Below are 13,148 nucleotides of genomic sequence, written 5' to 3'. Positions count from 1 at the left end.
TGAACTTGGGCATATGAAGTGGCTGGGAGAAACCATGGAAAGGTCAATGGTTTTTGGTTATGGAGTGGATGTGAGCAAATAATGCTATTTCTCCATTTGATCCTAGTGCCACTTGCTGATGTGGGAAATGACAAACATGTTTGGGGGAAAACACGAAAGTTACTAACTTAGTTCCTGCCCCAGGAGTCCCTCCTGCCTTTGATAGTGCTGTCTATGTAGGGAGATTTCACAGCAATTAAACATTAAGTGTTTAGTTGCTTCTTTGTGATAATTGCATCGTAGTCATGAAGGGTTTTGAAATATGTTGAATTGGTGTTTGTGATTTTGTTGGGATGGGTGATGTCCATAGTTCTTGCATGGCTGTGGATTTGGCATCAGATGGATGTATGTTTGGTGGGACAATGTTTAAGGCTGTGTGGTGGGTGGTTATACAGTGCTTTTAGGGTCAATACAATGTGTATATGTATTATTAATGTTATGTTTATAAGGGGTGGGGGATATATAAGTTTAAGCTGCTGAAGTTTGAGGCAGGGGTAAACTTTATATTTCTACTTTGGGGTTGGAGGTTAGTTATGGAGTGGTTTGGATATGAGGTGCCTAATACTGTTGCAAAAACATTGAATGCTGAGCTGTTGTGGTGGGATTGTATTTTGGAGGATCTTTGTGTTAGTGAGGAGGTGATAAGTGTTTACTGTCCACAGTTTCCAGCTGTAATGAAGTAGCACCAGGAACGGACAAAATGGCATCATTTACTAACGGTATCATTTACTCGCATAATTTCTCCAACTTTATTATGTAATGCACCCTTTTTGTTTCTTTCTCTCTCTCTCTGCTTTTCTTTTGAGCTCTAGTGAGTTAGTCCTAAGAACAAGTGACTGATCCTTTGAGGAAAAATCATTTCACTCCTTGCTTTTCATTATATTGTCAGATCTTGACTTGCATGCTCTATGTTTTAGGCCTTTTTTCACTGTTTACTGTACCTGTTGCCCAAGTATTTTCAGAATCAGTGAAATTGATAAATAAGATTTATGTTCTTAATGTAGCTTTACATTTCTTCTTTACTTTCAGATAATTGAAGATAGTCTGAGAAAGAGGCTGGACCGTTTCAAACATTTCCGGAAGTTACTTTCCATTATGGTAAAGACCAATTTCAAGTCGAATCTTACTCATCGCAACCTAAATGTAAGTTTTGACCTGGGTTTTCGGTTCCTAACTTTTTTCATTGAAATACCATTTCCAAGTTGATTTATTATTTTAGATGTATTGATTTTTCCCGGGGGATAGGGAAGAAAGAGTTCTACCCAGTTGACCCTGCTTGTTCTAGAATGCTTCTAAGAAAGCAAGAGGCTGAAAACCCTCCCCTTCATGTATTGAAATTTGTGAATGATGGAACAGAGGAAGGAGCCAAGTGAAGAATGCTTATCCTCCGTGAAGACTCAGGCTTTGGTTTCTTAATGTTTGTAGATTTAACTGTGATGAGAAGAATGGAGAAATAGGTAGTATGTTGTAGGAAAGAAACCTGGATGTTCTGACTGAGTGAAACAAAATTCAAGGGTAAGGGGAAGAATGGTTTGGAAATGTCTAAGGGTTAAGGTTAGGGCCCTAGTTGGTGTTAGAATGACAACTAAGGAATTATGGGAATATGTTAAAGAGTGTAAGGAAGTGATTTCCATACTGATGTGGGTAAAAATGAAAATAGATTACAAGTGCATATGCACGTACCCTTGAAAAGGATGTTGAAAAGGCAAGTGTTTTGGGAGCAGCTGAGTGAGTGTGTCAATACTTGTGATGCAAGAGATTGGTTATTACTGATGGGTGATTTAAATGAGAAAGTGTGTTCTGTGGCAGTTGTGGATATAACCTGGGGAGCATAGGTTACCCAATTGTACGAGCAGTATTAGTGAACAGCTTATAGAGTTATGTGCTGAAAAAGATTGGTTATTTGGAATACCTGATTTGAAAGGAAAACATACATAAGTGTATTAGGGTGAGTAGGAAAGATAATCCACCTATCTTATCTATCTGTATCTGACACCTGTTCCCTCTGGGAACTCCCTCGAGAGGGTGGCCACAGCAACAGAGTTTCCATAACTAAAGAACTCCAGTGCCACTTCTTACCCTTTAGTGCCTCACCCTTAATAAGCCACTGGGAGGGCAAGTCTAGCACAGTGTTTTCAGAGGCTCCTGTGTAATGTTCCTAATGACTACTTCATCTAATGCTCCTACCTACTGCTTCTACTTAATTTTTTTACGTAATGATCCTTCCTAAATGTTCCTTCCTACTACTTCTGTCTACTACTCCTACCATTTTGCCAAAAGGTAGGGCTAGTGCATAGTGCTCACTGTAGGAAAATCTAGAGTTACAAAGAATGAGTTGTGTGAGTTAATTGTTGTCAGGTGTTACATATGACACAGAAAGATTGTATGTTTGTGGAGAGAATGCCAGTTGTCCACATGTTAGTGATGCAAAAAGAAAAAGCAGATACTTGGGTCAGAGGAGTGCAACTTGACAACTACTAAGGTGCTGGCTCACGATGCTGATGTCACTAACCCTCCTGATACCCAGGTGGGTAGTACTGGTAATATACCTCCCTGGTCATTGGCTGCTAACAACCCACTGCCTACTAATGCCCTCATGTTCCTACCTACTTATTCTACCTAATGTTCATACCTAATGTTCCTGCTTACTACTTCTACCTATTGCTCCTACCATTTTGCCAAAAGGCAGGGCTAGTACATTAGCACTCACCGCAGGAAAATCTATTGGTATGTAGAATGAACTTTGTGAGATAAGTGTTTTCAAGTATTATGTGTAACATTGAGAGATTGTATGCTAGAATGCCAGCAATCCACAGGTGGATGAGAAAGAAAAGACAGTTGCCTGGGTTATAGGAATGCAATTTGACAACCACTGAAATGCTGGCTCACTTTGCAGCTATTACTAACCCACCTGATATCTAGATGGGAAGTACCAATAATATATCTCCCTGGTCGGTGGCTGCTTACCAGCTATTACCTACCAAAGTGAGATGGTCTTTCAGCATTATTGGATTACATACTGATTGCTTGGTATGCAAAGGAGTTTCCTGGATGTGATTGTGTTGAGATATGCAGCTGGTTGGATGTCTGATCATTATGTGGTGGAGGCAAGGTTGAAGATCTGTAAAGATTTTTAGAAAAGGGGAAATGACACGAGTAAGAAGGGAGTGATGAAAGTAAGCGAGTTTGGAAAAAGACCTGTGTGGATGGCAAAAGCTGAGAGTAAATGAAGTTATGAGTATGGATGAAGATAGTGAGGTACATAGGAAAGCAGTGCTGGGATGTGCATGGGAAATGTGCACCGTTTGGAAGGTGGAACTTGGGCAGATGATAAAAGGTAGTCAGTGGTGGGAGGACAAAGTAATGCTGATGATGAAAGAGAAAAGAGAGGTGTGTGGGTGGTACTTACAGGGAAAGAGTGCAAATGATTGGGAGATGTACAAGAGAAAGTGCCAAGAGGTCAAAAGGAAGGTGCAGGGATTGAAATATAGGGCAAACGACAGTTGGGATGAGTATATGTCTTTGTATATGTATGTATGTGTGTAGGTATGAGCATTCATGTATGTAAATGTGTATATGAGTGGATGGATCATTCTTCATCCTTTCCTAGTGCTACTTCGCTGATGCGGGAAATGGCGATCAAGTATAATAAAAAAGAATATATATATTATTTTTTGTATTATACTTTGTCACTGTCTCCCATGTTAGCGAGGTAGTACAAGGAAACAGACAAAGGAATGGCTCAACCCACCGACATGCACATGTATATACATACACATCCACACACGCACATATACATACCTATACATTTTAACGTATACATATATATATATACATACTCAGACATACACATGCACATAATTCATACTTGCTGCCTTCATTCATTCCCGTCGCCACCTGCCACACATGCAGTATCATCCCCCCACCTCCCCCCCTCCCCCTACAAGGTACCTCCAGGAAAGGACAAAAGGCCACACTTGTTCACACTCAGTATAATGCACCAAAGCCACGGCTCCCTTTCCACAGCCAGGCCCCACAAAACTTTCTATGGTTTACCTCAGATGCTTCACATGCCCTGGTTCAATCCATTGACAGCATGTCGACCCCGGTATACCACATCGTTCCAATTCACTCTATTCCTTGCATGCCTTTCACCCTCCTGCATGTTCAGGCCACAATCGCTCAAAATCTTTTTGACTCCATCCTTCCACCTCCAATTTGGTCTCCCACTTCTCCTCGTTCCCTCCACCTCTGACACATATATCCTCTTTTTCAATCTTTCCTCATTCATTCTCTCCATGTGACAAAACCATTTCAAAACACCCTCTTCTGCTCTATCAACCCCACTCTTTTTATTACCACACATCTCTCTTACCCTTTCATTACTTACTCGATCAAACCACCTCACACCACATATTGTCCTCAAACATCTCATTTCCTACACATCCACCCTCCTCTGCACAACTGTATGTATAGCCCACGCCTTGCAACCATATAATGTTGTTGGAACCACTATTCCTTCAAACATACCCATTTTTGCTTTCCGAGATAATGTTCTCGTCTTCCACACATTTTTCAATGCTTCCAGAACTCTCACCCCCTCCCCCACCCTGTGACTCACTTCCACTTCCATGGTTCCATCTACTGCTAAATCCACTCCCAGATATCTAAAACACTTCACTTCCTCCAGTTTTTCTCCATTCAAACTTACCTCCCAATTGACTTGTCCATCAACCCCACTGTACCTAATAACCTTGCTCTTATTCACATTCACTCTCAGTTTTCTTCTTTCACACACTTTACCAAACTCAGTCACCAGCTTCTGCAGTTTCTAGAGACATCAGGCACCCCTGCCGCAAACCAACATTCACTGAGAACCAATCACTTTCCTCTCTTCCTACTCCTACACATGCCTTACATCCTTGATAAAAACTTTTCACTGCTTATAACAACTTGCCTCCCACACCATATATTCTTAATACCTTCCACAGAGCATCTCTATCAACTCTATCATATGCTTTCTCCAGATCCATAAATGCTTCCTACAAATCCATTTGCTTTTCTAAGTATTTCTCACATACATTCTTGAAAGCAAAGACCTGATCTACACATCCTCTACCACTTCTGAAACCACACTACTCTACCCCAATCTGATGCTCTGTGCATGCCTTCACCCTCTCAATCAATACCCTTCCATATAATTTCCCAGGAATACTCATCAAACTTGTACCTCTGTAATTTGAGCAATCACCTTTATCCCCTTTACCATTGTACAATGGCACTATGCATGCATTCCGCCCATCCTCAGGCACCTCACCATGAGTAATACATACATTAGATATCCTTACCAACAGTCACCCCCTTTTTTAATAAATTCCACTGCAATACCATCCAAACCTGCTGCCATGCCAGCTTTCATCTTCCGCAAAGCTTTTACTACCTCTTCTTTGTTTACCAAATCATTCTCCCTAACCTTCTCACTTTGCACACCGCCTCGACCAAAACACCCTATATCTGCCACTCTATCATCTAACACATTCAACAAACCTTCAAAATACTCACTCAATCTACTTCTCACATCACTACTACTTGTTATCACCTCCCCATTAGCCTCCTTCACCGATGTTCCCATTTGTTCTCTTGTCTTACGCACTTTATTTGCCTCCTTCCAAAACATCTTTTTATTCTCCCTGAAATTTAATGATACTCTTTCACCCCAACTCTCATTTGCCCTCTTTTTCACCTCCTGCACCTCTTGACCTCCTGCCTCTTTCTTTTATACATCTCCCAGTCATTTGCACTGTTTTCCAGCAAAACTCATCCAAATGCCTCTCTCTTCTCTTTCACTAATAATCTTACTTCTTCATCCCACCACTCACTACCCTTTCTAATCTGCCCACCTCCCACGCTTCTCATGCCACAAGCATCTCTTGCACAAGCCATCACTGCTTCCCTAAATACATCCCATTCCTCCCCCACTCCCCTTATGTAATCTGCTCTCACTTTTTTCCATTCTGCTCTCAGTCTCTCCTGGTACTTCCTCACACAAGTCTCCTTCCCAAGCTCATGTGCTCTCACCACTCTCTTCACCCCAACATTCTCTCTTCTCTTATGCAAACCTCTACAAATCTTCACCTTCACCTCCAGAAGATAATGATCAGACATCCCTCCAGTTGCACCTCTTAGCACATTAACATCCAAAAGTCTCTCTTTCGTGCACCTATCAATTAACATGCAATCCAATAACGCTCTCTGGCTATCTCTCCTTCTTACTTATGTATAATTATGTATATTTCTCTTTTTAAACCAGGTATTCCCAATCACCAGTCCTTTTTCAGCACATAAATCTACAAGCTCTTCACCATTTCCATTTACAATAATGAACACCCCATGTACACCAGTTATTCCCTCACCTGCCACATTACTCACCTTTGCATTCAAATCACCCATCACCATAACCCAGTCTCGTCCATCAAAACTATTAACACGCTCACTCAGCTACTCCCAAAACACTTGCCTCTCATAATCTTTCTTCTCATGCCCAGGTGCATATGCCCAATAATCACCCATTTCTCTCCATCCACTTTCAGTTTTACTCATATCAAAATAGAGTTTACTTTCTTACACTCTATCACATACTCCCACTACTCCTGTTTCGGGAGTAGTGCTACTCCTTCCCTTTCTCTTGTCTTCTCACCAACCCCTGACTTTACTCCCAAGACATTCCCAAACCACTCTTCCCCTTTACCCTTGAGCTTCGTTTCACTCAGAGCCAAAACATCCAGGTTCCTTTCCTCAAACATACTACCTATCTCTCCTTTTTTCTCATCTTGGTTACATCCACACACGTTTTGATACACTCAGTCTCTAGCTGTCATGTAATAATGCACCGAAACCACAGCTCCCCTTCCACATCCAGGCCCCACAAAACTTTCCATGGTTTACCCCAGACGCTTCACATGCCCTGGTTCAATCCATTAACAGCACGTCGACCCCGGTATACCACATCGTTCCAATTCACTCTATTCCTTGCACGCCTTTCCCCCTCCTGCATGTTCAGGCCCCAATCACTCAAAATCTTTTTCACTCCATCTTTCCACCTCCAATTTGGTCTCCCACTTCTCCTCGTTCCCTCCACCTCTGACACATATATCCTCTTGGTCAATCTTTCCTCACTCATTCTCTCCATGTGACCAGACCATTTCAAAACACCCTGTTCTGCTCTCTCAACCACACTTTTTATTTCCACACATCTCTCTTACCCTTACATTACTTACTCGATCAAACCACCTCACACCACATATTGTCCTCAAACATCTCATTTCCAGCACATCCACCCTCCTGTGCACAACTCTATCCATAGCCCACGCCTCACAACCATACAACATTATTGGAACCACTATTCCTTCAAACATACCCATTTTTGCTTTCCGAGATAATGTTCTCGACTTCCAAACATTCATCAAGGCTCCCAGAATTTTCGCCCTTTCCCCCACCCTATGATTCACTTCCGCTTTCATGGTTCCATCCGCTGCCAGATCCACTCCCAGATATCTAAAACATTTTACTTCCTCCAATTTTTCTCCATTCAAACTTACCTCCCAATTGACTTGACCCTCAACCCTACTGTACCTAATAACCTTGCTCTTATTCACATTTACTCTTAACTTTCTTCTTTCACACACTTTACCAAACTCAGTCACCAGCTTCTGCAGTTTCTTACATGAATCTGCCACCAGTGGTGTATCATCAGCGAACAACAACTGTCTCACTTCCCAAGCTCTCTCATCCACAACAGACTTCATACTTGCCCCTCTTTCCAAAACTCTTGCATTCACCTCCCTAACAACCCCATCCATAAACAAATTAAACAACCATGGAGACATCACACACCCCTGCCGCAAACCTACATTCACTGAGAACCAATCACTTTCCTCTCTTCCTACACGTACACATGCCTTACATCCTCGATAAAAACTTTTCACTGCTTCTAACAACTTGCCTCCCACACCATGTATTCTCAGTACCTTCCACAGAGCATCTCTATTAACTCTATCATATGCCTTCTCCAGATCCATAAATGCTACATACAAATCCATTTGCTTTTCTAAGTATTTCTCACATACATTCTTCAAAACAAACACCTGAACCACACATCCTCCAACACTTCTGAAACCACCCTGCTCTTCCCCAATCTGATGCTCTGTACTTGCCTTCACCCTCTCAATCAATACCCTCCCATATAATTTACCAGGAATACTCAACAAACTTATACCTCTGTAATTTGAGCACTCACTCTTATCCACTTTGCCTTTGTACAATGGCACTATGCACGCATTCCGCCAATCCTCAGGCACCTCACCATGAATCATACATACATTAAATAACCTTACCAACCAGTCAACAATACAGTCACCCCCTTTTCTAATAAATTCCACTGCAGTACCATCCAAACCTGCTGCCTTGCCGGCTTTCATCTTCCGCAAAGCTTTTACTACCTCTTCTCTGTTTACCAAATCATTTTCCCTAACCCTCTCACTTTGCACACCACCTTGACCAAAACACCCTATATCTGCCACTCTATCATCAAACACATTCAACAAACCTTCAAAATACTCACTCCATCTCCTTCTCACATCACCACTACTTGTTATCACCTCCCCATTAGCCTCCTTCACTGAAGTTCCCATTTGCTCCCTTGTCTTATGCACTTTATTTACCTCCTTCCAAAACATCTTTTTATTCTCCCTGAAGTTTAATGATACTCTCTCACCCCAAATCTCATTTGCCTTCTTTTTCACCTCTTGCACCTTTCTCTTGACTTCCTGTCTCTTTCTTATATATATCTCCCACTCATTTGCATTTTTTCCCTGCAAAAATTGTCCAAATGCCTCTCTCTTCTCTTTCACTAATAATCTTCCTTCTTCATCCCACCACTCACTCCCCTTTCTAATCAACCCACCTCCCACGCTTCTCATGCCACAAGTACCTTTTGCTCAAGCCATCACCGCTTCCCTAAATAATCCCATTCCTCCCCCACTCCCCTTACCTCCTTTGTTCTCACCTTTTTCCATTCTGTACTCAATCTCTCCTGGTACTTCCTCACACAAATCTCCTTCCCAGGCTCACTTACTCTCACCACTCTCTTCACCCCAACATTATCTCTTCTTTTCTGAAAACCTCTACAAATCTTCACCTTCGCCTCCAGAAGATAATGATCAGACATCCCTCCAGTTGCACCTCTCAACACATTAACATCCAAAAGTCTCTCTTTCGTGCGTCTATCAATTAACACGTAATCCAATAACGCTCTCTGGCCATCTCTCCTACTTACATACGTATCCTTATGTATATCTCGCTTTTTAAACCAGGTATTCCCAATCACCAGTCCTTTTTCAGCACATAAATCTACAAGCTCTTCACCATTTCCATTGTGATTGAGAGGGTGAAGGCATGTTCAGAGCATCAGATTGGGGAAGAGAAGTGTGGTTTCAGAAGTGGTAGAGGATGTGTGGATCAGGTGTTTGCTTTGAAAAATGTATGTGAGAAATACTTAGAAAACCAATGGATCTGGAGAAGGCATATGATAGAGTTAATAGAGATGCTCTGTGGAAGGTACTGACAATATATGGTGTGGGAGGTAAGTTGTTAGAAGCAGCGAAAAGTTTTTATCGAGGATGTAAGGCATGTGTACGTATAGGAAGAGAGGAAAGTGATTGGTTCTCAGTGAATGTAGGTTTGCGGCAGGGGTGTGTGATGTCTCCATGGTTGTTTAATTTGTTTATGGATGGGGTTGTTAGGGAGGTGAATGCAAGAGTTTTGGAAAGAGGGGCAAGTATGAAGTCTGTTGTGGATGAGAGAGCTTGGGAAGTGAGTCAGTTGTTGTTCGTTGATGATACAGCGCTTGTGGCTGATTCATGTGAGAAACTGCAGAAGCTGGTGACTGCGTTTTGTAAAGCGTGTGAAAGAAGAAAGTTAAGAGTAAATGTGAATAAGAGCAAGGTTATTAGGTACAGTAGGGTTGAGGGTCAAGTCAATTGGGAGGTAAGTTTGAATGGAGAAAAATTGGAGGAAGTGAAGTGTTTAGATATCTGGGAGTGGATCTGGCAGCGGATGGAACCATGGAAGCGGAAGTGAATCATAAGGTGAGGGAGGGGGCGAAAATCCTGGGAGCCTTGAAGAATGTGTGGAAGTCGAGAACATTATCTCGGAAAGCAAAAATGGGTATGTTTGAAGGAATAGTGGTTCCAAAAATGTTGTATGGTTGTGAGGCGTGGGCTATGGATAGAGTTGTGTGCAGGAGGGTGGATGTGCTGGAAATGAGATGTTTGATGACATTATGTGGTGTGAGGTGGTTTGATCAAGTAAGTGATGTAAGGGTAAGAGAGATGTGTGGAAATAAAAAGAGTATGGTTGAGAGAGCAGAAGAGGGTGTTTTGAAATGGTTTGGTCACATGGAGAGAATGAGTGAGGAAAGATTGACCGAGAGGATATATGTGTCGGAGGTGGAGGGAACGAGGAGAAGTGGGAGACCAAATTGGAGGTGGAAAGATGGAGTGAAAAAGATTTTGAGTGATCAGGGTCTGAACATGCAGGAGGGTGAAAGGCGTGCAAGGAATAGAGTGAATTGGATCGATGTGGTATACCGGGTCGATGTGCTGTCAATGGATTGAATCAGGGTATGTGAAGCATCTGGGGTAAACCATGGAAAGTTGTGTGGGGTCTGGATGTGGAAAGGGAACTGTGGTTTCGGTGCATTATTGCATGACAGCTAGAGACTGAGTGTGAATGAATGGGGCCTTTGTTGTCTTTTCCTAGCGCTACTTCGCACACATGAGGGGGGAGGGGGATGTTATTCCATGTGTGGCGAGGTGGCAATGGGAATGAATAAAGGCAGACAGTGTGAATTGTGTGCATGTGTATATATATGTATATGTCTGTGTGTGTATATATATGTGTACATTGAGATGTATAGGTATGTATATTTGCGTGTGTGGACGTTTATGTTTATACATGTGTATAGGGGTGGGTTTGGCCATTTCTTTCGTCTGTTTCCTTGCGCTGCCTTACAAACGCAGGAGACAGCGACAAAGCAAAATAAATAGATAAATAGATATAAAAATTATGTGGTGTGAGGTGGTTTGATTGAGTGAGTCATGTATGGGTAACAAGAGATGTGTGGTAATGAAAAGAGTGTGATTGAGAGCAGTAGAGGGTGTTTTGAAATGGTTTGGTCACATGGAGAGAATGAGTGAGGAAAGATTGAAAAAGAAGATATATCTGTCAGAGGTGGAAGGAACGAGGAGAAGTGGAAGACCAAATTTGGGGTGGAAAGATGGAGTGCAAAAGAATTTTAGCGATTGATGCCTGAACATGCAGGAGGGTGAAAGGCAGGCAAGGAATAGAGTCAATTGGATCGATGTGGTATACCGGGGTCGACATGCTGTCAGTGGAGTGAATCAGGGCATGTGAAGCGTCTGGGGTAAACCATGGAAAGTTCTGTGGGGCCTGGATGAGGAAAAGGAGCTATGGTTTCGGGCATTATTGCATGACAGCTAGAGACTGAGTGTGAACGAATGGGGCCTTTGTTGTCTTTTCCTAGCGCTACCTTGCACACATAAGGGGGGAGGGGGATGTTATTCCATGTGTGGTGAGGTGGCGATGGGAATAAATAAAGGCAGACTGTGTGAATTGTGTGCATGTGTATATATGTATGTGTCTGTGTGTGTATATATATGTGTACATTGAGATGTATAGGTATGTATCCTTGCGTGTGTGGACGTGTATGTATATACATGTGTATATGGGTGGGTTTGTCCATTTCTTTCGTCTGTTTCCTTGCGCTACCTTACAAACGCAGGAGACAGCGACAAAGCAAAATAAATAAATAAATAGATATAAAAATTATATGGTGTGAGGTGGTTTGATTGAGTGAGTAATGTATGGGTAACAGAGATGTGTGGTAATGAAAAGAGTGTGATTGAGAGCAGAAGAGGGTGTTTTAAAATGGTTTGGTCACATGGAGAGAATGAGTTAGGAAAGATTGAAAAAGAAGATATATCTGTCAGAGGTGGAAGGAACGAGAAGTGGAAGACCAAATTTGGGGTGGAAGGATGGAGTGCAAAAGAATTTGAGCGATTGAGGCCTGAACATGCAGGAGGGTGAAAGGCGGGCAAGGAATAGAGTCAATTGGATCGATGTGGTATACCGGGGTCAACGTGCTGTCAGTGGAGTGAATCAGGGCATGTGAAGCGTCTGGGGTAAACCATGGAAAGTTCTGTGGGGCCTGGATGAGGAAAAGGAGCTGTGGTTTCGGGCATTATTGCATGACAGCTAGAGACTGAGTGTGAACGAATGGGGCCTTTGTTGTCTTTTCCTAGCACTACCTTGCACACATGAGGGGGAGGGGGATGTTATTCCATGTGTGGCGAGGTGGCGATGGGAATAAATAAAGGCAGACAGTGTGAATTGTGTGCATGTGTATATATGTATGTGTCTGTGTGTGTATATATATGTGTACATTGAGATGTATAGGTATGTATACTTGCGTGTGTGGACATGTATGTATATACATGTGTATATGGGTGGGTTTGGCCATTTCTTTCGTCTGTTTCTTTGCGCTACCTCGCAAACACGGGAGACATCGACAAAGCAAAAAAAATATATATATATATATATTATATTATATTATTTTTTTTTTTTATACTTTGTCGCTGTCTCCCGCGTTTGCGAGGTAGCGCAAGGAAACAGACGAAAGAAATGGCCCAACCCCCCCATACACATGTATATACATACGTCCACACACGCAAATATACATATCTACACAGCTTTCCATGGTTTACCCCAGACGCTTCACATGCCTTGATTCAATCCACTGACAGCATGTCAGCCCTGGTATACCACATCGCTCCAATTCACTCTATTCCTTGCCCTCCTTTCACCCTCCTGCATGTTCAGGCCCCGATCACACAAAATCTTTTTCACTCCATCTTTCCACCTCCAATTTGGTCTCCCTCTTCTCCTCGTTCCCTCCACCTCCGACACATATATCCTCTTGGTCAATCTTTCCTCACTCATTCTCTCCATGTGCCCAAACCACTTCAAAACAC

At 42.4% G+C, this 13,148-nt stretch overlaps 1 protein-coding gene across 1 annotated transcript in view; it reads left to right on the top strand.

Moving 5' to 3' along the window:
* The window catches only part of LOC139766042 (structural maintenance of chromosomes protein 6-like), a 353,590-nt gene that overhangs the window by 299,626 nt on the left and 40,816 nt on the right, over positions 1 to 13,148 (top strand). Inside the window, exon 14 of the mRNA XM_071694167.1 lies at positions 1,069 to 1,182. Coding sequence (XP_071550268.1) covers positions 1,069 to 1,182 — 114 coding nt within the window. The remainder of the gene's footprint in view (positions 1 to 1,068; positions 1,183 to 13,148) is intronic.

This window comes from Panulirus ornatus, chromosome 56 (assembly GCF_036320965.1).
Source record: "Panulirus ornatus isolate Po-2019 chromosome 56, ASM3632096v1, whole genome shotgun sequence".
In the NCBI taxonomy this organism is placed as follows: domain Eukaryota; kingdom Metazoa; phylum Arthropoda; class Malacostraca; order Decapoda; family Palinuridae; genus Panulirus; species Panulirus ornatus.
Note: the sequence above shows the minus strand (reverse complement) of the source record. Positions and strands in the feature narration are given on the sequence as shown.